This window comes from Heptranchias perlo, chromosome 6 (genome assembly GCF_035084215.1).
Source record: "Heptranchias perlo isolate sHepPer1 chromosome 6, sHepPer1.hap1, whole genome shotgun sequence".
Taxonomy (NCBI): domain Eukaryota; kingdom Metazoa; phylum Chordata; class Chondrichthyes; order Hexanchiformes; family Hexanchidae; genus Heptranchias; species Heptranchias perlo.
The window spans coordinates 59,513,978-59,541,565 of record NC_090330.1 but is presented as its reverse complement, the minus strand read 5'-3'; the positions used below and the strand labels follow the sequence as shown (position 1 = coordinate 59,541,565).

Genomic DNA, 27,588 nt, shown 5'->3' with positions numbered 1-27,588 from the left:
TCAGGAGGAGACCAAGAAGGATCATCCACTCGGCACTTCTGGCTGAAGATGGTTGCGAACGCTTCTGCCTTGTACTCGTGCTGGGCTCCGACGTCATTAGGGATGATCATGGAGCCTCCTCCTTCCACTAGTTGCTTAATTGCCCACCACCATTCATGACTAGATGTGGATGGACTGCAGAACTTTGATCATGAACCTTTGGTTGTGGGATCGCTTAGCTTTGTCTATAGCATGTTGCTTAACATGCGTGTAGTTCTGAGTCAATTGATCATAGGTGATTCTGTATTAATGATTGCGTAGTGTGCTGCAGCTGCTGTATTTGTCATTGAACCAAGGTTGGTTCTAATTGGGGTTTAATTTACACAACAACATGATATTGATATTGTATGAATTTGACTCCTTCATGTGGATTTGCACTTCAACTTCTTTTGTTCTTTCTTTCCATAGTACCTCCTCCTCTGTATCTGAACGATCTATGTACAACAAGACCACTACAGTTATGTCCTCTGATTCTATTTCTTCAACAGATAACTTTTCTACAGATTTCAGGGTAGGTAACCATGCATTAAAGGAGATGTGTTTCTTTAATTGTGATTGATAAATTCATCTAAATGCTAACAAACTCATTCTAAATGGTAGGTGAACTTTTTTTGTAGCAGATTAGCAGTTAAGTGATCACACTCCATTAGGAGCATTTAATAAAGAACCACTGAATTTTATTTATTACTGTTCAGCCCTATCTGCATGGTTAGTCTTTATTGAGATGTCATAACTGCTTCACCTAAGTGTTATACTGGACTAGTGCCAGACCATAGTACCTTTAAATTGCTATTTATTATTTTTCTAGATTCTGTGTGGTCTAGTTGTATCTGATTGCCCTCTTACTTTTACAAAAGCAAAATACTGTGGATGCTGGAAATCTGAAATAAAAACAGAAAATGCTGTAAGCACTCAGCAAGTCAGGAAGCATCTATAGCGAGAGAAACAGAGAGAACGTTTCAGGTCGATGACCTTTCTTTCATCAGCCCTGTGTAGTCCTTGATAGGTTATCGACCTAAAACGTCAACTCTGTTTCTCTCTCCACATGCTGCTTGACCTGATGAGCGTTTACAGCATTTTCTGTCTTTATATTAGCCCTCTTACTTTCATTGCTTTTGCTGGTGAAATGTGTATGCAAAATCCTTTTGTTCAAAGAATATTAACTTCTTTGCCAGTATAAAGGCGCGACATGCGGCAGTATTAAATGAGATTTGTCCTGGTTGATTAGGCCCAGTGGTATACTATTCAGGACGCAATTTCCATGTATTGGCCTGAGGTGTGGGATCTATAAACCAAATCTATCGGAAAGATTGTAAAAATAAGCAAATAATTCTCCCGTTAATTCATAGATTTTGGGTTGATTAATTTGAATAAAACAGCACGGGAGGTATTTTTTTTACACAATTTCAACTCAAATTAACAGATGTAGAGTTTGGTACTCATTGTTAAGTACTGTGGGATGTGTACAGTAGTTTGTTTTCCGTATCTTTGTTGTGTGGTTCAGAAGTTAAAAGCTTTGAGGAAAAATTGTCATGGAGGCTGAATTGCTGCTAACAATTGTCAGCTTTCTCTTATTTTATCTTCTGTGTCCTAGGTAAGTAGGTATAATCCAAAGCTAGTGCAAGTATTGATAGTTCCTTTTTAAAATACAGTACTTGTAGGCTTGCTGACTAGTGAATTGGATTGCTTAATATTTGCTAATGTTCTGTAATGCTTTCAATCTGCAGCTTCTGACAGTGCATGGCCTTACTGTTACCCTTGGGTGATAGATGTGATGTTTTCTTCTATTAATGTAATACTGTGTTAATGGAGAGAAAACAAATCCAGTTCCGATTGAAGTGCTTTTTAGTACATAAACTGCTGTGGGTAAGATGTGATCCCTGCCTGATTGCTTTCAAAATCAGTGGTGTTTGCCAAAACTGGTAAGGAGACTTTGTTCTTGTTGACAAATGTGAAAGATAGATCAAATGTGAAAGATAGATGTGAAAGATAGATAAAGTGAAGTCTCTTTCACTTTATAACATATTGATCCCTGCATCTTGGATGCATGTTAAAACTTTTTGAGTGTTGCACATTTTTCTGGACAAAATGTTTTTATTATCTGTGTCTGCACTTGTACATGTCCATTTAAAAAAAATAATACTGCTATTAGAGAGTTTATATTGTGAGATGTCCCTGTGGAAGTATTTGAGTCTTTTTGGGGGGTGCTGGCGAACAACAGTATGACAGTTAAACTTTTCCGTCAGTAAAACAATTTGGTAATGAAGGAAGATTTTAATCAAGAGTTATTTTGACTGAAGTAATTGGGTAATAGAGCACGTCCCTGCTGTTTGCATTAAGCAGGCTTGTAATTTGTAACACTGACATCCATGATCGTGGTGAGCTTGGAGACAATTATTTTAAACCTTGAATTAAGAATGCTGTCCTTCAACTTCTAGGATCAGTATTTACGTAAAATTACATAGAATGTACAGCACAGAAACAGGCCATTCGGCCTAACGGGTTTATGCTCCACAGGAGCCCCCCCTCCCGCACCACCATTAGACCCGGATCACGCTCTTGAGCATGAACTGCAGCGAGTTGAGTTCTTGGAAAGCCTGGTGCATGCACGGCAAGTGACATCATCAAGTGCAGTGTCACTACTCACTTTGTAGTGTAGAAGGTGGATCCTCCCAACCCCCCACTTTCTACCCAATAAACCTGAAAACAATCCATGCCCCACACAGAGTGCCCCATCAATCACTGCAGCTCTCTCCCGGAGTGTTTAGTTTGACGGAGTGATTAGCGACAGTGTGCATACATCCGGTTTTTGATCAACGTGTGCCGTCCTCCTGCGCATGCGCTGGACCACCCGATGATTTCACTTAGTACGCTAAGAAGCCAAGGCTGTGCTAGTGACGTCACTTCCAATGACATCACCCTCACCTGTTCTGGTTGAATGAAATCCGCCTCACAAAAGCAACCTTGCAGCTCAAATTACGTAAAACAGTCAATGCTGTGGATTTGTCAAATTCAGCCTCAAACATTTACAGCCCCCGGATGATCTTGCAGTGCCTGGTCATGGGGCCATATATTTGATGGGGTCTACACATAAGTCAATTGCTGGGTCAGCCTGGTGTGGAGTGTTTTCAGAGTTAAAGCAAGGTAGGAGGCTGCTCATTGTGGAGGCCTCTCTTCAGCAGACGGGAGTTTTTACAGATCATGCTGATCGCATGCCATACGTGATGCCAGGTTCACAACGACTAGCACAAATTGGTGCCATGCAGCCCTCCATAGAGTGGGGCCTGGCTTGCCAGTGGAAATAATCTTTCACTATTTACCCAGTAAGGTCCCCAGGTTTCACTCACCCCTTTACTAGCTGCTCCTCTCTTGGCATCACTCCCACTCACCATGTTCTTGCTGTTGCTCCCAACTCTGCCTGACTTATCCTGCCCCATTCCCCCCTCTCCACCACCATTTCCCAGCCTCCCTCTTAACAGGTCGCATCTAAATCTATGCTTCTCTAAAGTAAATAGACCCAGCTCTTTATGCTTATCTGAATAACTAAGGATCTTTAAACTAGGAATTATTCTCGAGCTCTCCTTTGATCCTTTTACAAGGCCACTATATCGCCACCATGTGAGGGGACCAAAACTGGGTGCAGTACTCCAGATACGGTCCAACCAGCGACTTATATAATGACAGAAGGGTGTCCTTTTAATTTGTGCTGAGTGGTTCTATTAATACCACCCAATACTGTTAGCTTTAGCTCCAGTTTCTCTACGTTGGTCATGAACCTTCAGTGATCTGTGCACAATAACACCTACATCTTTTTCTCTCTCAACCTCTTTCAGTATTATTCCCTGTAAATAATAGCATATCCTGTTTTTTTTGCCATTTTGGTGTTTAGTGTGCAGGCAGGCCTTCATGGGAGTTTCACTGGGTTCGTAGACCATTCAAAGGTTCACCTGCTGCTGCTCCCTAGGTGCCCTTCCACACCGCGCATTGCAGCAGGCCTAGTCCCCAGGCATGATGGTGATCGATGACTATGGACGATGAGGATGAGGGGGGAATAGTCCACCACGGCGACAGTGAGTTCCTCGCAACTTGTTGGTGATGAGAGGTAGACGGGCGAGTTTATGGAAATGCTTGATGGTGCAGTAAAGAAGCGGAGGGATACCGTTGCTCTCCAGGATGATCCTGGAGTAGTAGAAGGTTTTGGCAGACGAGGGTGAGGCGTGAAAGCACTTGATGATGTTGTCCATCGAGATATGGTGATGGATGGTTAAGCATGTTGTGCACCCAAGCCTGTGCCCCTTGGGCTTGCAGGAGTGAAGATGGGGTTCATACCAAAGGAAGGAAGGAAACAAATAAAGGAACCAAAACACGGCAACCAATTTGCACACAGCAAGGTCACACAAACAGCAATGAGATGCTGTTGGTGAAGTGACAGGGTGGGACTTATGCCTGCCCACGCAATCCTGCCAGCACCTACTCGCAATATGGAGGCCTCACTCCTCCAGCAGACTGGAGTTTCGTTGGAGCTTTTATAGATCATGCGGATAGCATTCAACAAGGTTCAACGTAAGAGACTGTTAACAAAAGTGAGAGCACATGGAATTGGAGGCAATCTATTGGCTTGGATAGGGAATTGGTTAGTAGGTAGGAGACAGAGAGTAGGGATAATGGGTATGTAATCAAATTGGCAGGATGTGACTAGAGGTGTCCCCCAGCGATCTGTACTGGGGCCACAACTCATCACTATATTTATAAATGACTTGGATGAAGGAATAGAGAGCTGTAAAGCTAAGTTTGCTGATGACACAAAGTTAGATGGGAGCAGAAAGTTGCAAAGGGACATTGATGGATTAATTGAGTGGACAAAGCTGTGGCAGATGGAGTTTAATGTGGGAAAGTGAGATATCTATCTTTCCTGGGACCAAAGTGGATGATGAGTATTTTCTAAATGGCGAGAAGCTAGGAACTGTGGATAAGCAGAGAGATTTAGGGGTCCAAGTACAGAAATTGCTAAAAGCTAGTGGATAGGTGCAAAAAAAAATCAAAAAGGCTAACAGAATGTTGGCCTTTATCTTAAAGAAGCTGGAATACAAAGGGTTGGAAGTTATGTTACAGTTGTGCAGAACTCTGGTTAGACCCTACCTGGCGTACTGCATTCAGTTCTGGGCACCGCGCCTCAGGAAGGATATAATGGCAGTGTAGATTCACCAGAGTAAAATCGGGGCTAAAAGGGTTAAATTATAAGGACAGGCTGCATAGACTCGGCTTGTATTCCCTTGAGTATGGAAGATTAAAGGGTGATCTAATTGAGGTGTTTAAGATGACTAGGGGATTTGATAGGGTTGATAGAGAGAAACTATTACCTCTGGTGGGAGAGTCCAGAACAAAGGGGCATAACCTTAAAATTAGAGCTAGGACATTATGGAGTAATGTCAGAAAGCACTTCTTCACATAATGGGAATTGGAAATTTGGAACTCTCTCCAAAAAGCTGTTGACGCTGGGGGTTAATTGAAAATTTCAAGACTGAGATGGATAGAATTTTGTTAGGCAAGGGGATTAAGAGATACGGAACCATGGCAGGTAAATGAAGTTAACTTACAGATCAACCATGATCTAGTTGAATGGCAGAACAGGCTTGAAGTGCCGAATGGCCTACTCCTATGTTCCTGTGGCAGTTCAGGAGATCAATGTAGCCACCAGCCAAACATTAGGAGGAGGTTATAGCAGCTGTTGTCACTTTTGTAGTGGCAAAAGTTACTGGCTGAGTGTTTGAATTTAGCAATCCCCTCACCCCTGTTCATTTGATTCCGGTGGTTGCACTGCCAGCAGAATAATCAGGACCACAGAGGGATCATGGCAGAAATCGTGGTGGCCAGTTCTGGTGAGGAGGTTTTGCTGAGGTGCCCTGTCCCACTTCACTTGCTGGACCACCACCCAGAAGTGGGTGGTTTTCAGAAGGAAAGTCTAGGCCTTTATGTCAGAGGAAGTTGTGAACAATCTGCTGTTCAGACCACACCTTGACTCCCTTGTGCAGTGCTGGTCACTGAAACACAAGGGAGCTACTGAAATGCTGTGCAGAGAACAGCCACCAGGAAGATCATTAGTATAGGAGAAAACAACAGAGATTCAAATGTAGGAATGATATCAAGAGAAGTCAAGTATAATATTAGATTAAAAGAAGAGGCTTACAATCCAGAATTAGCTGTGCCTCTAGCTAAGCTGTTCCAGTACAGCTACGACACTGGCATCTACCTGACAATGTGGAAAATTGCCCAGGTATGTCCTGTACACAAAAAGCAGGACAAATCCAATCCGGCCAATTACCGCCCCATCAGTCTACTCTCGATCATCAGCAAAGTGATGGAAGGTGTTGTGGACAGTGTTATCAAGTGGCACTTACCCACCAACAACCTGCTCACCGATGCTCAGTTTGGGTTCCACCACGACCACTCAGCTCCAGACCTCATTACAGCCTTTGTCCAAACATGGACAAAAGAGCTGAATTCCAGAGGTGAGGTGAGAGTGACTGCCTTTGACATCAAGGCAGCATTTGACCGAGTGTGGCACCAAGGAGCCCTAGTAAAATTGAAGTCAATGGGAATCAGGGGGAAACTCTCTGGTGGCTGGAGTCATACCTAGCACAAAGGAAGATGGTAGTGGTTGTTGGAGGCCAATCATCTCAGCCCCAGGAGATTGCTGCAGGCGTTCCTCAGGACAGTGTCCTAGGCCCAACAATCTTCAGCTGCTTCATCATTGACCTTCCCTCCATCATAAGGTCAGAAATGGGGCTGTTCGATGATGATTGCAGGGTGTTCATTCCATTCGCAACCCCTCAGATAATGAAGCAGTCCGTGCCCGCATGCAGCAAGACCTGGACAACATCAAGGCTTGGGCTGATAAGTGGCAAGTAACATTCGCACCAGACAAATGCCAGGCAATGACCTTCTCCAACAAGAGTCTAACCACCTCCCCTTGACATTCAACAGCATTCTCATCACCGAATCCCCCACCATCAACATCCTGGGGGTCACCATTGACCAGAAACCTAACTGGATCAGCCACATAAATACTGTGGCTACAAGAGCAGGTCAGAGGCTGGGTATTCTGTGGCAAGTGACTCACCTCCTGACTCCCCAAACCTTTTCCACCATCTCCAAGGCACAAGTCAGGAGTGTGATGGAATACTCTCCACTTGCCTGGATGAGTGCAGCTCCACAATACTCAAGAAGCTCGACATCATCCAGGACAAAGCAGCCTGCTTGATTGGCACCCCATTTACCACCCTAAACATTCACTCCCTTCACCAGCGGCACACAGTGGCTGCAGTGTGTACCATCTACAGGATGCACTGCCGCAACTCGCCAAGGCTTCTTCGACAGCACCTCCCAAACCCCTGACCTCTACCAACCAGAAGGGCAGAGGCACACGGGAACAACACCACCTGCACGTTCCCCTCCAAGTCACACACCATCCCGACTTGGAAATATATTGCTGTTCCTTCATCGCTGGATCAAAATCCTGGGACTCGCTACCTAATTGCACTATGGGAGAACCTTCACCACACGGACTGCAGCGGTTCAAGAAGACAGCTCATCACCACCTTCTCAAGGGCAATTAGTGATGGGCAGTAAATGCTGCCCTTACCAGTGACACCCACATCCCATGAACGAAATAAAAAAAATGTTGCCAAAAAGAGTAGTAAGCCTGGGGATTTGGAGGGTTTTCGAAATCAGCATAGGATAACCAAGAAATTGATAAAGAGGGAGAAAATTGAATTAGCAAGAAATAAAAAAAGATGGTAAGAGCTTCTTCAATATAAAAAGGAAGGGATTAGCGAAAGTTGGTCCCTTAGAGGCAGAGACAGGAGAAATTATAATGGGAACAAGGAAATGGCAGAGATGTTAAATATTTTATATCTGTCTTCACAGTAGAATACACAAAAAACATACCGGAACCAAGGGTCTAATGAGAGTGAGGAACTTAAAGTAATTAAGATTAGTAAAGAAGAAGCTTTAGAAAAATTAATGGGACCAAAAGCTGACAAATCCCCTGGACCTGGTGGCCTACATCCTAGGGTTTTAAAAGAAGTGGCTGCAGAGATAGTGGATGCATTGGTTTTGATTTTCCAGAATTCCCTAGATTCTAGAACAGTCCCCGTGGATTGGAAGGTAGCAAGAAGGAGAGAGAAAACAGTGAATTATGGGCCAGTTGGCCTGGCATCAATAATAGGGAAAATGCTAGAATCTATTATTAAGGACGTAGTAACAGGACACTTAGAAATTCATAATATGATTAGGCAGGGTCAACAAAGTTTTATGAAGGGGAAAATGTGTTTGACAAACCTATTAGAGTTTTTGTGGGTGTAACTTGCAGGATAGATAAAGGGGAACCAGTGGATGTAGTATATTTAGATTTTCAAAAGGCATTCAATAAAGTGCCACATAAGAGGTTGTTACACAAGATTTGGGCTCATGGGATTGGGGGTAATATATTAGCATGGATGGAGGATTGGTTAATGGACAGATAACAGAGTAGGGATAAATGGGTCATTTTCAGGTTGTCAGACTGTAACTCGTGAGTTGTAACTAGTGGGGTGCTGCAGGGATCGGTGCTTGGGTCTCAGCTATTTACAATCTATATTAATGACTTAGATGAAGAGACCAAGTGTAATGTATCCGAGTTTGCTGACGATACAAAGCTAGATGGGAAAGTAAGCTGTGAGTAGGACACAGAGTCTGCAAGGGACTATTAACAAGTTAAGCGAGTGGGCAAGAAGGTGGCAGATGGAGTACAATGTTAGGAAATGTGAGGTTATTTGGTATGAAAAAGGAACATTTTTGAAATGGTGAGATTATTAAATGTTGGTGTAGAGAGTGATTTGGGTGTCCTTGTACACGAAACACAGAAAGCTAACATGCAAGTACAGCAAGCAGTTAGGAAAGCAAATGGCACGTTGGCCTTTATTGTAAGGGGTTGGAGTACAAGAGTAAGAAAGCCTTGTTGCAGTTGTACAGGGTTTTGGTGAGACCACATCTGGAGTATTGTGTGCAGTTTTGGTCTCCTTACCTAAGGAAGGATATGCTTGCCATAGAGGCGGTGAAACGACCGTCCACTATATTGATTCCTGGGATGAGAGGGTTATCCTATGAGGAGAGATTGTGTAGAATGGGCCTATATTCTCTGGAATTTAGAAGAATGAGAGGTGATCTCATTGAAACATAAAAGATTCCAAGAGGACTTGACAGGGTAGGTGCTGAGAGGCTGTTTCCCTGGCTGGAAAGTCTAGAGAAAGGGTACATAGTCTCAGGATAAGGGTCGCATATTTAGGACTGAGATGAGGAGGAATTTCTTCTGAGAAGGTCGAGAATCTTTGGTATTCTCTACCCCAGAGTGCTGTGGATGCTCAGTCGTTGAGTATATTCAAGACTGAGATTGATAGATTTTTGGACACTAAGGGAATCAGGGATTATGGAGATCAGGTGGGAAAGTGGAGTTGAGGTCAAAGATCAGCCATGATCTAATTGAATGGCGGAGCAGGCTCGAGGGGCCGTATGGCCTACTCCTGCTCCTATTACGTCAGACACCAGAGTCCAATACTGCAGAATGCCCAGAGGAGCATAGAAAGTGCAGGGGTGAAATTAAAAAGGAAATTAGGAAAGCAAAGAGAGGGCATGAAAAAGTACTGGCAAGTAAAATTAAGGAAAACCCAAAAATGTTTTATAAATACATAAAGAGCAAGAGGATAACTAAGGAAAGAGTAGGGCCTATTAGAGACCAAAAAGGTAACCTATGTGTGGAGTCAGAAGATGTGGGTATGGTTCTTAATGAATACTTTATGTCTGTCTTCACAAACGAGGGAGACGTCGCAGAGATTGTAGTTGAGGAGGTGTGTGAAATATTGGATGCGATATACATAGTGAGAGAGGAAGTGTTAAGGGGTTTAACATCTTTGAAAGTAGATAAATCACCAGACCCAGATGAAATGTATCCCAGGCTGTTAAAAGAAGCCAGGGAGAAAAAAATGGAGGATCTGACCATCATTTTCCGATCCCCCCTGGCTACTTGCATGGTGCTGGAGGATTAGGGGACTGCTAATGTTGTACCGTTGTTTAAAAAGGGAGGAAGAGGTAGACCGAGTAATTATAGGCCAGTCAGTCTAACCTCGGTGGTGGGCAAATTATTGGAATCAATTCTGAGGGACAGGATAAATCATCATTTAGAAAGGCACAGGTTAATCGAGGAGAGTCAGTATGGATTTGTTAAGGGAAGGCCTTAACAAATCCATACTGACTAACTTGATTGAATTTTTTGAGGCGGTAACAAGGAGGGTCGATGAGGGTAATGCATTTGATGTAGTGTACGTAGATTTTAGCAAGGCTTTTGACAAGATCCCACGTGGCAGACTGATCAAAAAAGTAAAAGCCCATGGGATCCAAGGGAAAGCGGCTGGTTGGATCCAAAATTGGCTCAGTGGCAGGAAGCAAAGGGTAATGATTGACGGATGTTTTTGCAACTGGAACACTGTTTCCAGTGGGGTGCCGCAAGGCTCAGTACTAGGTCCCTTGCTTTTTGTGGTATTTATTAATGATCTGAACTTGAATGTGGGGGCCTTGATCAGGAAGTTAGCAGATGATACAAAAATTAGCCGTGTGGTTGATAGTGAGGAGGAAAGCAGTGGACTGGTCAGGTGGGCAGAAAAGTGGCAAATGGAATTCAATCCAGAGAAGTGTGAGGTGATGCATTTGGGGAGGTCAAACATGGCAAGGGAGTACACAATAAATTGGAGGATACTGAGAGGTGTAGAGGAAGAGAGGGACCTTGGTGTGCATCTCCACAGATCCCTGAAGGTAGCAGGACAGTGATACGGTGGTTAAAAAGGCAAACAGGATACTTTATTAGCCGAGGCATAGAAGAGCAGGGAGGTTATGCTAGAACTGTATAAAACATTGGTTAGGCCGCAGCTTGAGCACTGCGTACAGTTCTGGTCACCACATTACAGGAAAGATATGATTGCACAAGAGAGGGTGCAGAGGAGATTTACGAGGATGTTGCCAGGGCTGGAGAATTTTAGCAATGAGAAAAGATTGGATAGGCTGGGGATGTTTTCTTTGGAACAAAGGAGTCTGAGGGGTGATTTAATTGAGGTTTATAAAATTATGGCGGAACTAGATAGAGTGGATAGGGAGGACCTATTTCCCTTAGCAGAGGGGTCAGTGACCAGGGGGCATAGGTTTACGGTAATTGGTAGAAGAATTAGAGGGGAGCTGAGAAGAAATTTTTTCACCGAGGGTGGTGGGGGTCTGGAACTCACTGCCTGAAAGGGTGGTAGAGGCAGAAACCCTCAACTCATTTAAAAAGTACTTGGATCTGCTGTAACCTACAAGGCTATGGACCAAATGCTGGAAAGTGGGATTAAACTGGATAGCTCTTTTTCAGCCGGCACGGACATGATAGGCTGAATGACAACCTCCTGTGCCATAACTTTCTATGATTCGATTCCTTATGTTCTTAAGGAATCATTCTTTACACAAAGAAGGATCAACAATTGATCCAAGGTGAGACAAAAGGCCTTGCTCATCCATTGTTACCTTGTGATCTCTTTTTCTTGAATGAAGAAGAGAAGGAGCAATGGAAGGAGGATGAGCAGCATTCATAGATACGCTAATCCAACTGGCAGAGCAGCTGTAGGAGTGAAGAGGAGGCACTGTGCAGTTTGTGTTGCTGGCAATTCCCAACAGCTATCGCCTGTATTCCAAAAGACACTGTGCGTTATTTGCAGCTGTTGAGTAGAAGGCAATGCTGCTGTCTGTTGGCCCTGTACCTGTTTACCATCTTTCCCACAACTCCATGTTTGAACCGCTCTGATCAGGTTTTGGCCCTAATCAACATCAAAAATGACATCCTCTGTGACTGTGGCCGTGGTGCACGATCCCTCCCCCTCTTTATTTCAGTAGTTTTCAAGCACGGTTAACCACACCATCCTTCTCCAACGCTTCGTCTCCGTTGTCCAACTGAGTGGGAATGCCCTCACTTTGTTCCACGATTACCTATCCAGTCGTAGCCAGAGAATTCCTGCAATGGCTTCTCTTCCTGCCCCAGCACCGTTACCTCTGGATTCCCCCAAGGATCTATCCTTGGCCCCATCCTATTTCTCATCTCCATGCTACCCCTTGTCATTTCTTCAAATGATGTTGCCATTCGGTTCCACAAGTATACTGACGACACCCAGCTCTACTTCACCACCACCACCACCACCTCTCTCGACCCCTCCACTGCCTCTGTTTCAGACTGCTTGTCCAACATCCGGATGAACGGGGATGATCCCAGTGGACTGGAAGGTAGCAAATGTTACCCCGCTATTCAAGAGAGAAGGAGAAAGAAAACAGGGAACTACAGGCCAGTTAGCCTGACATCGGTTGTTGGGAAAATGTTGGAATCCATTATTAAAGAAGTGGTAACAGGGCACTTAGAAAATCGTAATATGATTACGCAGAGTCAACATGGTTCCATGAATGGGAAATCGTATTTGACAAGTTTATTAGAGTTTTTTGAGGATGTAACTCGCAGGGTAGATAAAGGGGAACCAGTGGATGTAGTATATTTGGATTTTCAAAAGATATTTGATAGGGTGCCACATAAAAGGTTGTTACACAAGATAAGGACTCATGAGGTTGGGTGTAATATATTAGCATGGATAGAGGATTGGTTAAAGGACAGAAAACAGACAGTAGGGATAAATGGGCCATTTTCAGGTTGACAGGCTGTAAGTTTTTTTTTATTCGTTCACAGGATGTGGGCGTTGCTGGCGAGGCCAGCATTTATTGCCCATCCCTAATTGCCCTCGAGAAGGTGGTGGTGAGCCGCCTTCTTGAACTGCTGCAGTCCGTGTGGTGACGGTTCTCCCACAGTGCTGTTAGGAAGGGAGTTCCAGGATTTTGACCCAGCGACAATGAAGGAATGGCGATATATTTCCAAGTCGGGATGGTGTGTGACTTGGAGGGGAACGTGCAGGTGGTGTTGTTCCCATGTGCCTGCTGCTCTTGTCCTTCTAGGTGGTGGAGGTCGCGGGTTTGGGAGGTGCTGTCGAAGAAGCCTTGGCGAGTTGCTGCAGTGCATCCTGTGGATGGTACACACTGCAGCCACAGTGCGCCAGTGGTGAAGGGAGTGAATGTTTAGGGTGGTGGATGGGGTGCCAATCAAGCGGGCTGCTTTATCTTGGATGGTGTCAAGCATGTTGAGTGTTGTTGGAGCTGCACTCATCCAAGCAGTGGGGTGCAGCAAGGATCGGTGCTTGGGCCTCAGCTATTTACAATCTATATTAATGACTTGGATGAAGGGACTGAGTGTAATCTATCCAAGCTTGCTGACAATACAAAGCTAGGTGGGAAAATAAGCTGTGAGGAGGACACAAACGGCTCGAATTTCGCACCCCAGAGCGGGTGCGTTCGTGGCGGGGGGCTGCAAAAATAGGGGATTCCCGGGGCAGGTCTGGAGCCCAGCTCCAACCCGCCGACTTCCGGGTTCCACAATGACGCGCTGACATGCGCGCGCAACCCCCGCATGTGGAACTCCCGCCGGCAATTAAAGCCAGTGGGATGCCACTTAAGGTAATTATTTAGGTACTTCAGGTCGTTTACAGACCTGATTGACATGATATTTTAGGAGGGGTGGGATTTTCCAAACAACTGGGACTGTTTCCCGTACTGGGGGAAACATTCCCAGTTCAAATGGACGTGTTGCAGCCATCAGCCTGTGGCAGCTGCAAAGGTCTATTTGACAGTTGGGGGGCGGAGACACTCACTCATTGCAGGAGGCCACTCTGTCACTTTCGACAAAGTTTGGCCTCCACCACCCTCCTCCTAACAATAAAATTCACCAACTTGCACACTTACCCCGGTGTCCAGACACATTTACCTACCTTGCGGACCCCCTCAAATGTACATCTTCCGGATGGGGGCCGCCGTAGCTGCAGTCATGACCTCCTCGGAGGACGAACAGCATCACCAGCCACGCCGGCCACCTCTGACACGTGGAATCCCACAACACAGTGCTGTGACACATCCACCTGCACAGCAGGAGGGAGAGCAACGGCAGAAGGCACTACCCTCGCCACAGGGTCTACAGACCGAGGCTCAGCTTCTTGGACCTCTCTGAGCAGCAGTGCACATGGAGGCTCAGAGTCACTCGACATGTAGTCGTGGCATCTGCAGCCTCCTTCATGCCGAGCTGCTCCCAGCTGGCCCGAGCACCATCTTCTTACCTGTCGCTGTCAAAGTCACCACTGCCCTCAACAACTTCTCCTCTGCATCCTTCCAGGGTGCCACCGGGGACATCACCGACGTCTCTCAGTCATCTGCACAAAAGAGCCCTGCAAATACACCTACACCCACTCTGCAGTGACGCAATGGGTGGCATCAGTTGTGGGTCTTCATAGTGATCCTCAGGAAAGGGCATTATTGCACAAACCAGACAAGATTCACAAAGACGTGGCAGTAGTGGTGACAATATAATATGTGAGTTGATCAGAAATTAAATATAAGTAAACGCCATGACAGACCCTCAAACACCCTTGTGCATCCCCTTCATGCTCACGACACATTTGCCTTATGCTTCCTACTGCACATACGTGATTCATGCCCTGTGGCTGCAGCACAGGTAGTGGCAGGTTGAGTGAGGCTGACCGTGAAAGAGATGCATGAGAGGGTGAGTATGAGATAGAGCCATGAGATTGTATGAGGATTGGGTTGAGTGGTAGCGGTCGGATGAATACTGGCAAGGTGAGTAAGTGCAGGTAAGATGAGGATGAGCTTTGAGTGGGTGTGAGGAGTGATGTGACAGAGTAGTGTTGGCAGTGCAGAAGGAGATGTGGGGTGGGGGCGGTGATGTGGTAGACGGAGTGTAGGGGAATGAGTAAGTGTACTCACTTCGGCTGACCTACTTAGGTGATTGAAGCGCCTCCTGCACTATATGCAGGTGGGCGATATGTTGGTGGTGCTGGTGACCTCCTCTGCCACCTCGAGCCAAGCCTTCTTGGTGGCAGATGCAGGCCCACTTCCTCCCGTCCGCCGGGGGGAGGATCTCTGTCCTCCCCCTCCTCACCCCATCCAATAAGACCTGGAGTGAGGCATCACTAAACCTGGGAGCAGCCTTCCCCCTGGGCTGCTCCATGCTGTAATTTTTCCTATTTCCTACAGCATCAGTCAGTGGAGGACTGCCCCTTTAAATAGGGCTCCTCCAGCTGACTGTCTATGCTGCGCATGCGCAGTCCGCCCGTTGCGCAGCTTTCCAGCGCGAAACCCAGAAGCACAGGTAAATGGATCCAATTAGCCAGCGATTCCATGCGGAGCACCCTGATTTCACTGGGCGTGTTACCCAGTCGACCCCCCGCCGCCCTCCTAATATCGGGCCAAAGAGTCTGCAAAGGGATAAAGACAGGTTAACTGAGTGGGCAAGAAGGTGGCAGATTGTGGGGAAATGTGAGTTTATTCACTTTGATAGGAAGAATAGAAAAACAGAATATTTTTTAAATGGTGAGAAACTACTAAATGTTGGTGTTCAGAGACACTTGGGTGTCTTTGTACAAGAAACACATAGTTAGTATGCAGGTACAGCAGGCAATTAGGAAAGCAAATGGCACGTTGGCCTTTATTGCAAGGGGGTTGGAGTATAAGAGTAAGGAAATCTTACTACAATTGTACAGGGCTTTAGTGAGACCTCACCTGGAGTACTGCATACAGTTTTGGTCTCCTTAGCTAAAGAAGGATATACTTACCTTAGAGGCGGTTCAACGAAGGTTCACTAGATTAATTCCTGGGATGAAAGGGTTGTCCTGTGAAGAGAGGTTGATAGAATGGGCCTATACTCTCTGGAGTTTAGAAGAATGAGAGGTGATCTCATTGATATAAGATTCTGAGAGGGCTTTACAGGGTAGATGCTGAGAGGTTGTTTCCCTTGGCTGGAGAGTCTTGAACTGTAGTCTCAGGATAAGGGGTTGGCTATTTAAGACTGAGATGAGGAATTTCTTCACGCAGAGGGTTATGAATCTTTGGAATTCTCTACCCCAGGGGGCTGTGGATTCTTCTTCTTTGGCAGTACCTCAGGGTCGAGGATAACTTGCTTCCACTCCGGGATGGTGGGTTCTGCAATGGCTGAATAGTCCAATCCTGGAGCTGCAGACTCTGCCACAGTTGGGGCAGGTAGTGGTTAATAAGGCAGGTGGGTGAGACGCTCTGAATTCTGTGCGCTCTTTCCGCTGCTTACGCCTGGCCTCCACATGCTCCACTTGGTGACGCTCGAGGTGATTGGCGCCTTCGCAGATGCTTCTTCTCCAGTTTGGGCATTCTAGGGCAAGCGATTCCCACGTGTCGGTGGGGATATTGAATTTTTTTTTGAGAGAGGCTTTGAGTGTCCTTATAGCGTTTTCTCTGCCCTCCTAGCTATCGCCTGCCATTGTGGAGCTCGGAGTAGAGCACTTGTTTAGGGAATCTTGTGTCTAGCATGCGGACAATGTGGCCCGCCCGTCACAGCTGGTTGAGCATGACCATTGCCTCGATACTGGGGTTGTTAGCCTGGGAGAGAACGCTCACGTTGGTACGCCTATCCTGCCAGTGGATTTGCAGGATTTTGAGGAGGCAACGTTGGTGATATCTCTACAGGGATTTGAGGTGCCTGATGTACGTTGTCCATGTTTCTGATGCGTACAGGAGGGCGGGGACCACGGCTGCTCTGTAGACCACGAGCTTGGTGCTGGATTTGAGGTCTCTGTCTTTGAACACCCTGTTCCTCAGGCGCCCAAAGGCTACATTGGCACATTGGAGTCGATGTTGAATTTCATCGTCAATTTCTGCTCGCGCCGAGAGGAGGCTCCCGAGGTATGGGAAATGATCCACACTGTCCAGAGGCTCACCATGGATATTGATGGTCGGATGCTGAGTCATTGAATATACTCAAGGCTGAGATGGATAAATTGTTGTACTCTAGGGGAATCAAGAGATATGGGGATCGGGTGGGAAAGTGGAGTTGAGATCAAAGGTCAGCCATGATCTGATAGAATGGCAGAGCAGGCTTGATACTCCTGCTCCTATTTCTTATGTTCTTATGAACTGCAAGTTCCTCCAGTTAACGTTGGGAAGACCAAAGACATTGTCTTCAGTCCCCAGCACAAACTCCGTTCCCTCGCTACTCATTCCACCCCCCTCCTTGGCCACTGTCTCAGGGTGCAACAGACTGTTCGCAACCTTAATATCCTAATTGACCATCAGCTGAGCTTCCGACCCCATATCCTCTCTATTACAAAGACCACCTACTTCCACCTCCACAACATTGCCCGTCTCAGCCCCTGCCTCAGTCCATCTGCTGCTGAAAGGCTCATCCATGCCTTTGTTACCGCCAAACTCGACTATTCCAATGCTCTCCTGGCCGGCCTCCCATCTTCCACCCTCAATATACTTGAGCTCATCCAAAACTCTGCTGCACATATCCTAACTCACAGCAAGCCTCGATCACCCATGTGCTCGCTGACCTAAATTAGCTCCTGGTCCACCAACACCTTGATTTTGAAATTCTCATCCTCATGTTGAAATCCATCCATGGCCTTACCCCTTCCTATCTGAACCCGGTAGTGTTAGCGCTGTGCGTTCTCTGAACCTGGTAGTGTTAGCACCGTGCATTATCTGAGCTTGGTAGTGTTAGCGGTGTCTGTTCTCTGAAATCAGTAGTGTTGGCACTATGCCTTGTCTGAACTCTGTAGCCTGCCTGACAATGACTGGATGAAATTACACATTGCAGAGAACTTGAATTACTCTGCAGCAGACTGGATCAAATTACACATTACAGACAAAGTGTTGTTGAGTATTGTCCTCCCACTTACTGTCAGTGGCAATAGCCGATAATGTTAGTTCCATCAAAGTGGTGGTAATAGACACAACCAACTCTGAGCCAATAACCACAGATGCCAATATCAGGAGAACCCCTGTTTTTAAAAAAAACTTATTGCCAAATCCTCGAGCAATCAGTTGTTTATCGGTATTACCAGCAGTTCAGGTTATTGCACTCTGTAGGCTCTAGTAGATTTAAATTTTTTCATTGGGTGATTTGTAGTTCTGTCTCTTTTTCAACTGTAACTTTCCATTTTATGTTTTTGTTTTAGTATGAATAGTTGAGGGCCTGTTTTGAAAATTGTGCAAAATCCAAGTGCCTTCAGTTCAGAAATATTGTTACATTTTTGACTTGTTCATTTTCAGTTGTAAGAGTAGTGTCAAATGTTTTTAGGATGTGAATTCTACTTAGATGTTTGATCCCATAGTGTATCTAAGTTTTCTAGGCTAATGTACAGCATCAGTAATCGTAACTTATATATTTTATATATAAACAATAATCTTTGTGCAGCCAAATATCTCCCGTGTACTGATTTCACAAAATTCAAGTATCTATTTGTCATTTTGGAAGTGAACATTTCATTTTCGCAAATAAAAGGCTCCTTAGATTTTCCAATCATTGACTATGAATAGGCAGAAATTGCATACCAATACATTTTATTGACCAGTGTTTTGATTTCTAATTTGCATTTGTTAAGTCACTTGACATTGTCTTTGTCCATCAGTACATCAAGGAAAGTAGGATGAATTCACCAGTCCCGAGTTCCCAGTGGGTGGGGGAATGGGTACTGCAATGTTTTAGCCTTGTCTCTCGCCCACACTTCCTGCTGGGGAATACATCAGTGAAGGGAGAAAATGATGTGTACAAGAAGAAGGCTTACCTTCTCTGGGCATCTAGGGATGGGCAATAAATGTTGGCCTTGCCAGCGCCACCGACATCCTGAGAATAAACTATTTTTTTTAAAAACTAAATTATACAGAAAATGAACTGTAACCAAAGTACTTAAAGGGAGTTATGTATTTTTTGTATTTGAGGAGGAAGAGGAATATATATTTCACTGTTTACTGTTTGTTAATCTGTCATATGCAAATAAAACCACTTGTTGATTGAAAGCTTGTGTCTCGGTTTGATTAGGATATACATCCAGTCTGTCATATAGAGGAAAATTCACACAATGGCATGTAATACATTTCAGTACCCAGTGCATTGTAAGGGACCTATATTACTATTTGTAGGTCTTACTGTTCTTAACCTAGATATTGGGCAGAAAAGACATTGTATGAATGGTGAGGTCCTCTTGCAGGAGTTGATGGTGAAGTTATAACCAAGAAAATACCCAGCATGCAAACCCAAAAACACAATGGGAGGTAACTTCCCAAATTGGTGTGGGGGAGGAAGCCATATAACATAACCTGGACTTCCAAAAGGTCTTTGATTAAAGTACCACATATTGCATGTCCGACTTTGTCTTGGATGAGCTGCAATTTCCTCCAGCTAAATGTTGGTAAGGCCATAGTCTCCAGCCTCCGCCACAAACTCCATATCCTTACCACCAATTCTGCCCATCCCCCCCACTTCCCGGGCGACACTATCAGGCTGAACCAGACTGTTTGCAACCTTCAGGTACTATTCGACCCTGAGCTGAGTTTTGGACCCCATGTCCTTTCTGTCGTAGGAGCATAGGAAGATAAGAGCAGGAGTAAACCGTTCAACCCCGTGTGCCTGTTCCACCATTCAATCATATAATTGCTGATCTGTATCTCAACTCCATTTGCCCACCGTTGCTCCATATCCCTTGATATCCTTACCTAACTCAAATCTGTTAATCTCAGTCTTAAAAAATTCACCATCCACAGTCTTATGGGGAGAGAGTTCCAGATTTCCACTACCCATAGTGTGAAAAAGTGCTTCCTGATTTCACTCCTAAATGGCCTAGCTTTAATTTTAAGATTATGCCCCCTTGTTCTGGAATCATCCACCAGAAGAAATAGTTTCTCTGTATCTACCCTATCAACTCCTTTTGTTATTTTAAACACCTCGAATAGATCACCCCTCAACCTTCTGAACTCAAGGGAATGCAAACCGAGTAATTTAATCCTTTAAGCCCTGGTATAATTCTAGTGAGTCTATGATGTATCTCCTCTAAGGCCAATATATCCTTCCTGAGAATCGGTGTATTCTAGATGGGGTGTGACCAAGGCTTTACACATTTAAAGCATCACTTTCTCACTTTTATATTCCAACCCCCTTGAGATGCAGGCCAACTTTCCATTAGCCTTTTTGGATTACTTTTTGAACCTGTGCACTAGCTTTTGATGATTTGTGTAGATGGACACCTGAATTCATCTGCTCCTGCGCAGTTCCTAGTCTCTTTACAATTAAGAAAATATTTTGATTTGTCTTTCTCAGATCCAAAATGGATGACCTCTCACTTCCCCACTTTTGAACTCCATCTGCCATAGTTTTTCCCACTCACTGAGTCTGTCTTTGTCCCTTGTAACTTCCTGTTCCCATTTACACAACTTACTTTGCCTCCTAACTTCGTGTCATCTGCAAACTTGGATATACAACTCTCTATCCAAGTCATTAATATATGTGGTGAAAGCTGAGACCCCAGTACGGATCCCTGGGAACACCGCTTGTCATATCCTACTAATCAGAGAATGTTTCCTCTATCTCTATTCCCAGTCAATTATCAACCCATATCACAAGGTTACTCCAATTCCGTACACTTTCATTTTTGCTAATCTCTTGTGTGGAAACTTAATGCCTGCTGGAAGGCCATGCAGGCAACATCCATATGCACTCATTATCCACCATTCTAGTGACCACCTCAACTAGATTAGTTAGACATGCCCCACCTGTCACTAATCCATGCTGGCAAATTCAGATCTGAAATACTGCCTACTTCTACCTTCATAATATCGCCCACCTCAGCTCCTATCTTATCCCATCTGCTGCTGAAACCCTTATCCATGCCATTGTCACGTACAGACTCAACTATTCCAGTGCTCTCCTGGTCCGTGTCCAAGTAGCTGAAGTAAAGAGTTCCCTGTTTGATACCCTGGGCAAATGGAAACTTTCTTGAGGATGTAGGGAGCTAGGGTCACCTGCAAGAGTAATCTGAAACACCATAGCCAAAAATATCTAGAATAAAAGGGCAAAAGAACCCAAAAACATAACAGTCCCAATATAAAAAAAGACTGAGAACTGCTTCCAGAAACTTGCTGTTCCTTAGTTTTGCTCTGCTGTTTTTCTAGTCAGTACCTGGTTAATTAAAATTCTCTGATTAAGATTCTGGTTTGTTTTTTTTCTTTTGCAATCTTCCCTGATTTTTTTTAAAAACGGGGCCTACCATAATGATCAATAATAGTCATCTTCACTTTGCTATCCTTGACCTCTATTCATAACTGCATGCCAAGACACTTAATTATTTCTTCGTAAGGATGCTATGTCCCCTCTTACCTATGTTGCTACTCCTCTACCTGCTTTGTTGTGCCTTTCCCTCCTGTATCCTGATAATTTAATACCTTGTTTTAATATCACACTTTTCCTTCAATAAATGTGTTTTCAGTTGAGTAAACCTATTCTTATGCTCCTGACAATAGTATAAAATACTTGTCATTTTGTAAAAGTAAAAATGTATATGTAGGTTTATAAAACTTGTGCTGACATTAAGAAGCAAAAATATTTTTTCTGTTCTATCAGCTCATTAAATTGTATGTTCTGCTTCTAGGTTTTAAGAGATGGCAATAAGCTGGCTCAAATGGAAGAACCACCATTGCTGGCAGGAGAATCTATGAAAGATATGGGTATGTCTGAGCAATCCTGATACATGGTCCGCTGTACAAATTGATTGTGTTCCAGTTTTAAACACTGTTCTAGAATGGGAAAAAATTGTCTTGCTAACCCAGAATAACAAGGAGAAATAATAGGTATGGGGAACTGATTGTGAAGTGGGTTAAACATTGGCCCTTCATATCTGAAACCTGGGTTCAAATCCAGTCAAAACGGATGGGGTGAAAGTCTTCTCTATCTCTTGGCTATAAGAGTCCTATGTAAAATGAGTTTGGGCAGTCTTAATTCAGTTCTTAGTAGGCATGGATGTACAGTACAAAACTGTCCTTAATGGTGCACTAATAAGCAATTTGAGCATGTGCACTAATAAGCATTTCTCTGGATTCATATGTAATACTAGGTCAGCTGTATGAATGGAATATTCTTCTTTAGTATCTAGCAGTTTATGCTCAGTTATTTTTCAGAATTATTTGAAGAAAGACTAGATAACAATTTTCAAAATCTTTATTCAAGTAAAGTTTATAGAGTTTTTTTAAAACCGATTTTTGTGTGTGTTTGTGGCAGTAAGGAAAAGTGACGGTGTATGGAGTTTTGTTTTGTGTTCCATAAACTTCAGAAAATGTATTCAGTTGAGAAAGGGAGCGAGGTCAGAAGGGGAGACAGTCTTTCATCATGCTAATGCTAAAAAAAAATGTTGAATTTTAAAACCAGCTAAGTACCTCACCTGTATTTTGCGGACAGGGATAAATGCTAATTGCATATACCTGCTAAAGTCTATAAGACATACAACAACTTGCATTTATATAGTACCTTTAACGTAGTAAAACGTTCCACAGGAACCAAGGCGCTTCACAGGAGTGTTATCAAACAAAATTTGACACCGAGCCAAATAAGGAGGTATTAGGACAGGTGACTAAAAGCTTGGTCAAAGAGGTAGATTTTAAGGAGCATCTTAAAGGAGGAGAAGTAGAGAAGTAGGGGGGTTTACAGAGGGAATTCCTGAGCTTAGGGCCTAGGCAGCTGAAGGCACGGCCGCCAATGGTGGAGCGATTAAAATCGGGGATGCACAACAGGCAAGAATTGGAGGAGCGCAGAGATCTCGGAGGGTTGTAGGGCTGAAAGGTTACAGAGATAGGGAATGGAGGGATTTGAAAACAAGGTTGAGAAATTTAAAATCGAGACATTCCTGGACTGGGAGCCAATGTAGGTCAGCGAGCACAAGAGTGATGGGTGAACGGGACTTGGTGCCAGTTAGGGCATGGGCAGCAGAGTTTTGGATGAGCTCAAGTTTATGGAGGGTGGAAGATGGGAGCCAGCCAGGAGAGCATTGAAATAGTTGAGTCTAGAGGTAACAAAGGCATGGATGAGGGCTTCAGCAGCAGATGAGCTGAGCCAGGGGCGGAAACGGGCGATGTTATGGAGGTGGAAGTAGGCAGCCTTGGTTCATAGAGAGAGGCATGGAATGGCATTCCTCATTCAAATTTGATTTATTTTTAAAAACACAAGTAAGTTGAATTTTGAAAGCAAGCAAAGACTCTTCAAGGGAAACAGATAGGAAGAGAATCATGTTGAAGGTGAGTGGCGCTTCTGGCTTCCTGCCACCCACACTCACTTAGGGGGATGGAGTAGAAGGGGGAGTGGATGGAGGGTTAAGAGTTAGGTGTGTGATAATGGGGAGGGGATGATAAAGTTCAAAGGGGGAGAGTTAGGGATAATTGGTGTGGTAGTAAGGGGATGGAGTAGTGGGAAGGTGAAGAGGTATTGAGTCATGATGGGAGCATGGGGTTGGAGGAAGCACAAGTGATTGGGGGAGGGGTGAGTAGGGAGCCAATGATGGCCACATTTCCCCCACAACCCCCATCCCAAATGTAACCTACAGCCATTGATTGTTTATTTCCCTGCCATGCCACTCACCACTTCCCACTGAAAAGAAAGGAAGTAAAAAAGAGAGAAGCAGAAAATTTATATTTTAAAAAGTTGATACAAAATTATGATTTTAAAAGTGACAACAGGGAGTATGCAGAAGATTTAAAATTTTTAATAAGATTTATATTTTTGTCAATTTGCTTCCCATCATTCCTGAAAACACTGACAATTGAGGAACATTTGCACAAGTGCCAACACCCTCTGGATTCTTGCCCAAATGACTATTTATCATGTAAACCCAGATATTAAGTGTTGGTAGGTTATTCAAATTGTGGGATGAATTATAACCAAGCCCTAGCTTCTCCACACACAGTCTGCATATGCACCGTTGAACACAGAGGTCACTGTTAAGTAATCAGAAGGGGGAATCCTGGCTTATTTCCCCCCTCCCTCTCTTAGGCAAGGCAACTGAGGTTAATTGGAACACTTCTATTGGCTGAGGTCAGCTAACTCAACATACACTGCAAATCTAACCTGGCACCTTCTTGTTTGTATAGTTTAGTACTGTAGTAGGTAATGCCTTTGGACAAACTGCACACAATTATTTTATCTCTTTTCATTGGGGTCTCTGTGTCATGCATTTTGTCAGCTGAGAGGATCCCCACCCCATATTTGCACCAGGCATATATTTAATGAAATGTCTGGGTGGACTAGAAAATTAACATATCCAGGGACTGAGCTACCGTAATATAGTTTTCTGTTCAAGGGGCAGTTCTATAGAAGTGAAACTAGCATTTCCCCGGACCTGCTTTCTATGTCATAATACATTTATCTGTTATTGGTATGTCTCGTGCAGAAGTGAGCTCTCAACTTTTTTTTAAACAATTGAAAGTTCAGTCATTGTGCAAAATAACAAAGTAGTTTATTTATTTCTTGATATGGTTTTTGTGTTAGTTTAAAACTTTCAATGGAACTGTTTTTCAAATTAAAATACTTTTCAAAAAGTATACATAATGTTTCTAGTATTTAAATTTTTAATTAACACTTTCATAATTACACTGTTTTTAGCTCTCTCTCATATAATGTCCGATTAAAGACTACATTGAAACCTACAGTACCAGAAAAGACCATTGCAGTCCATCTATCCAGAGATATCATATCCTACAATACCTCTCATATCCCTCTATCAATTTTTTGCCAGGTACTTATCCAACTCTCTTGTACTTGCTGATACAAGCAGTCAATACCATACATTCACCATCCCTGCATGAAGTAGTTAAATCTAAACACTCATATATGTTTGAGACTGTGTTCTCTTGTTGTAGAATCTGTGACAAAAACATGTTGACATTTGATATTTTAAGGAAATTGCCAAGGAGTTGTGGAAAGGGACCGAGAGGAGAATGTGGTGCCACTTTATATGGAGCAGAAGCATAATTCTGGGATATGTTGACCTATGAGCTTGACATTAGTTGTGGATAAAATAGAAAACATCCTGAGAGAGAGAATAGGGGCATCAGAAGAAACACAGTCTAAGTAGTCAACATAGCTTTATGGGTGGTTGATTTTGCTTGACTGATCTACTAAAGGGGAACTAAGATTTCACATATTTAGATATTTGCAAAGTATTTGACATAGTACTTTAGAAATTTACTTTATAAGGTGGAAAGACACAAAATAGAAAGGATGTTTTTGAAATGCATAACTGCTTGAGTCACCGTTGTTAAGGGAGTAAGGAAAGATGTGTTTAGCATGGACCACAGGAATTGGTTGTGGGACCGTTGGTTAGATATAAATTAATTTAAGGAAGGGAAGTTAACTAAGCTCTCTAAGTTTGCAGATGACACCAAATTTCGATGGGTTGTAAACAGTAGGAAGAAGCTGGTCAGTTGCGGAGGGGTCATGGGGAGATGTTAAATGTAGAGAAGTCCAAAGTCTTGAAGTTGGGGAAAGTTGAAACAAACTGTGGGAGTACACAATAAATAGGAAATGACCTAAGCGAGGAATCTTGATGGTTTCAGTAAAAAAGAAAACTGGATTTTGGGATGTATAGCTTGAGATAATTTTGTATTGAGCTCTGATCCACCCCTATCTTGAGTGTTGTGTACACTTTTGGGCACTGTACCACCGGGGACATCCTGGCCTTGGCGGGGAAGTCTGACCTTTGAGACTAGTCCGATGGTTGGAAATGATCTTTTCTGGTCCTGTGCAGTCCTATGTTCCTAAAGATATTGAACATTTTGGGGAGGAAGGGTGGATTGATTAGTTCAGTACATCAGATGATATGCTATGGGTAAGAGTCTTTAGGGGTTGAGTGGGAATTTCCCAAAGATTTTCTTCAAATTGGCAATAGATAGTTTTCTCTCTTTTCACATATTTAACTGGAGAAAGAGCTGTAACTGACCTTTACATTCAAGCCAATGGCTCAATGCCACTGAAATAATTGCAGTACACAATTTAGAGCTGCTGATTGTAGTCTTGTTATGTAGTTAGATCATTTGATCATAGAAAACTGTGCATATGATTGGAACTCCCGGTTTGAAGCAATGTCATGTATAATATTATCCATATGTGATGATGTAATGTGGTTTGTGATTGTAATTGGAAATTTGCCAGCATGGTGTTGGAATAATTTCTTATGTAGCTTTACTTCACTGGCCAATGGCAAATTTTAGATTTCAATGATCATACCTTAAAGGTTATTTTATTGTGAATAGTTTGTGATAATTCTTCGTAGTGTATTGTGCATAGTGAAATGTAATCTGTTGATTTTCAATGTAGTTAAATTTGCATGCAATTTATTAACAACAATCATCCTACTTATTTTGTCTTCACAGCCAAGGATGTTACTTATATTTGCCCTTTCACTGGCACTGTAAGGGGAACGCTGACTGTTACAAACTACAGACTGTATTTCAAAAGCTTGGAGCGGGTAATATGTTAAAACAAATTGATTTGCACAAAGTTGGGAATGGTTGTCTTTATTTCCAGGTTTTTTTAACTTGGGAAGTTTCACACTTTTTAGAAAGGTAAAAACTGGGTGTAGAAATTCAACATTAGAAAATAAAACTTAGATGATGAAATATGACTCTTTCTTAAATTGGAACTTCTGTTATATAGCAGAAATTGAGTGGACCCTTCGTTGCATAATGAAAGTCGATGGATAAAAGTGGTAAAAGAATTCATTAGGCACAGAAATGAAGACAAGTACAATACAATACATATAAAATATTCATCAAGAAAGAGAGATGAAATACAAATAACAAAAGAAACTCCCCCACCCCTTTTAACCTTATTCCTAGATTGTAGAGCATAAACTAGGTGCCCTTCTCCTAGTGCATGCATGTCCATTTTGAAGCCCAGTAACCAAAATTGTACATGGTACTCTCTGTGGTCTGACCAGTGCTTTAAAAAAAACCATAGCACAACTTCTGTAGATTTATACTCTGTTCTGGCTATGTTTTACAACATTCTGTTTGCTTTATTTAATTGCTTCTCTGCACTGTCTCGGCATTGAAAGTGACAAATTTGCTATTGCTCCCAGGTCACCTTCTCAGAATCCCTTTCCAAATTTTATTCATTTCAATGTACACATTTGTTCATTTTTCCCCAAAATGCAATATTTTACATTTGTCAGTATTAAATTTAGTTTGCTAAGTTTCTGCCCAGTTGCCTAACAGATATAAAAACATCTCTAACTCATTAACTACATCCTCCATTCTATTGCTCTCCCTATTTTAGTATCATCTGCAAATTTAACAAGTTTATAATTGATATGCAAATAAAGAATGGGTCTAAGCACTGACCCCTGCAGTATTCCGAGTTTGACACTACAGCTGCTTTTATATTGTTGTTTGGCTGCTGATTCCTGTAGAGCAGATTTATTGAATCCAGCAACCACATCAATGTAAACCTGCTGGATTTTCTTAGACCCACAGTGAGGATGACCCATCTTTCACTGAGTTAACCTGGTAGCTGCCAGTCTTAACTGAGGCAAGTAAATAGCAGTG

The 27,588-nt window shown here is 43.4% G+C and overlaps 1 protein-coding gene across 1 annotated transcript in view; it reads left to right on the top strand.

Moving 5' to 3' along the window:
• The first annotated feature begins 451 nt into the window (after nucleotides 1-451).
• Nucleotides 452-27,588, top strand: part of mtmr2 (myotubularin related protein 2) — an 85,783-nt gene continuing 58,646 nt past the window's right edge. The window contains exons 1-3 of the mRNA XM_067986377.1: nucleotides 452-550; nucleotides 21,651-21,726; nucleotides 26,416-26,510. Of these exons, the coding sequence (XP_067842478.1) occupies nucleotides 476-550; nucleotides 21,651-21,726; nucleotides 26,416-26,510 (246 nt within the window). The 5' untranslated portion in view covers nucleotides 452-475. The remainder of the gene's footprint in view (nucleotides 551-21,650; nucleotides 21,727-26,415; nucleotides 26,511-27,588) is intronic.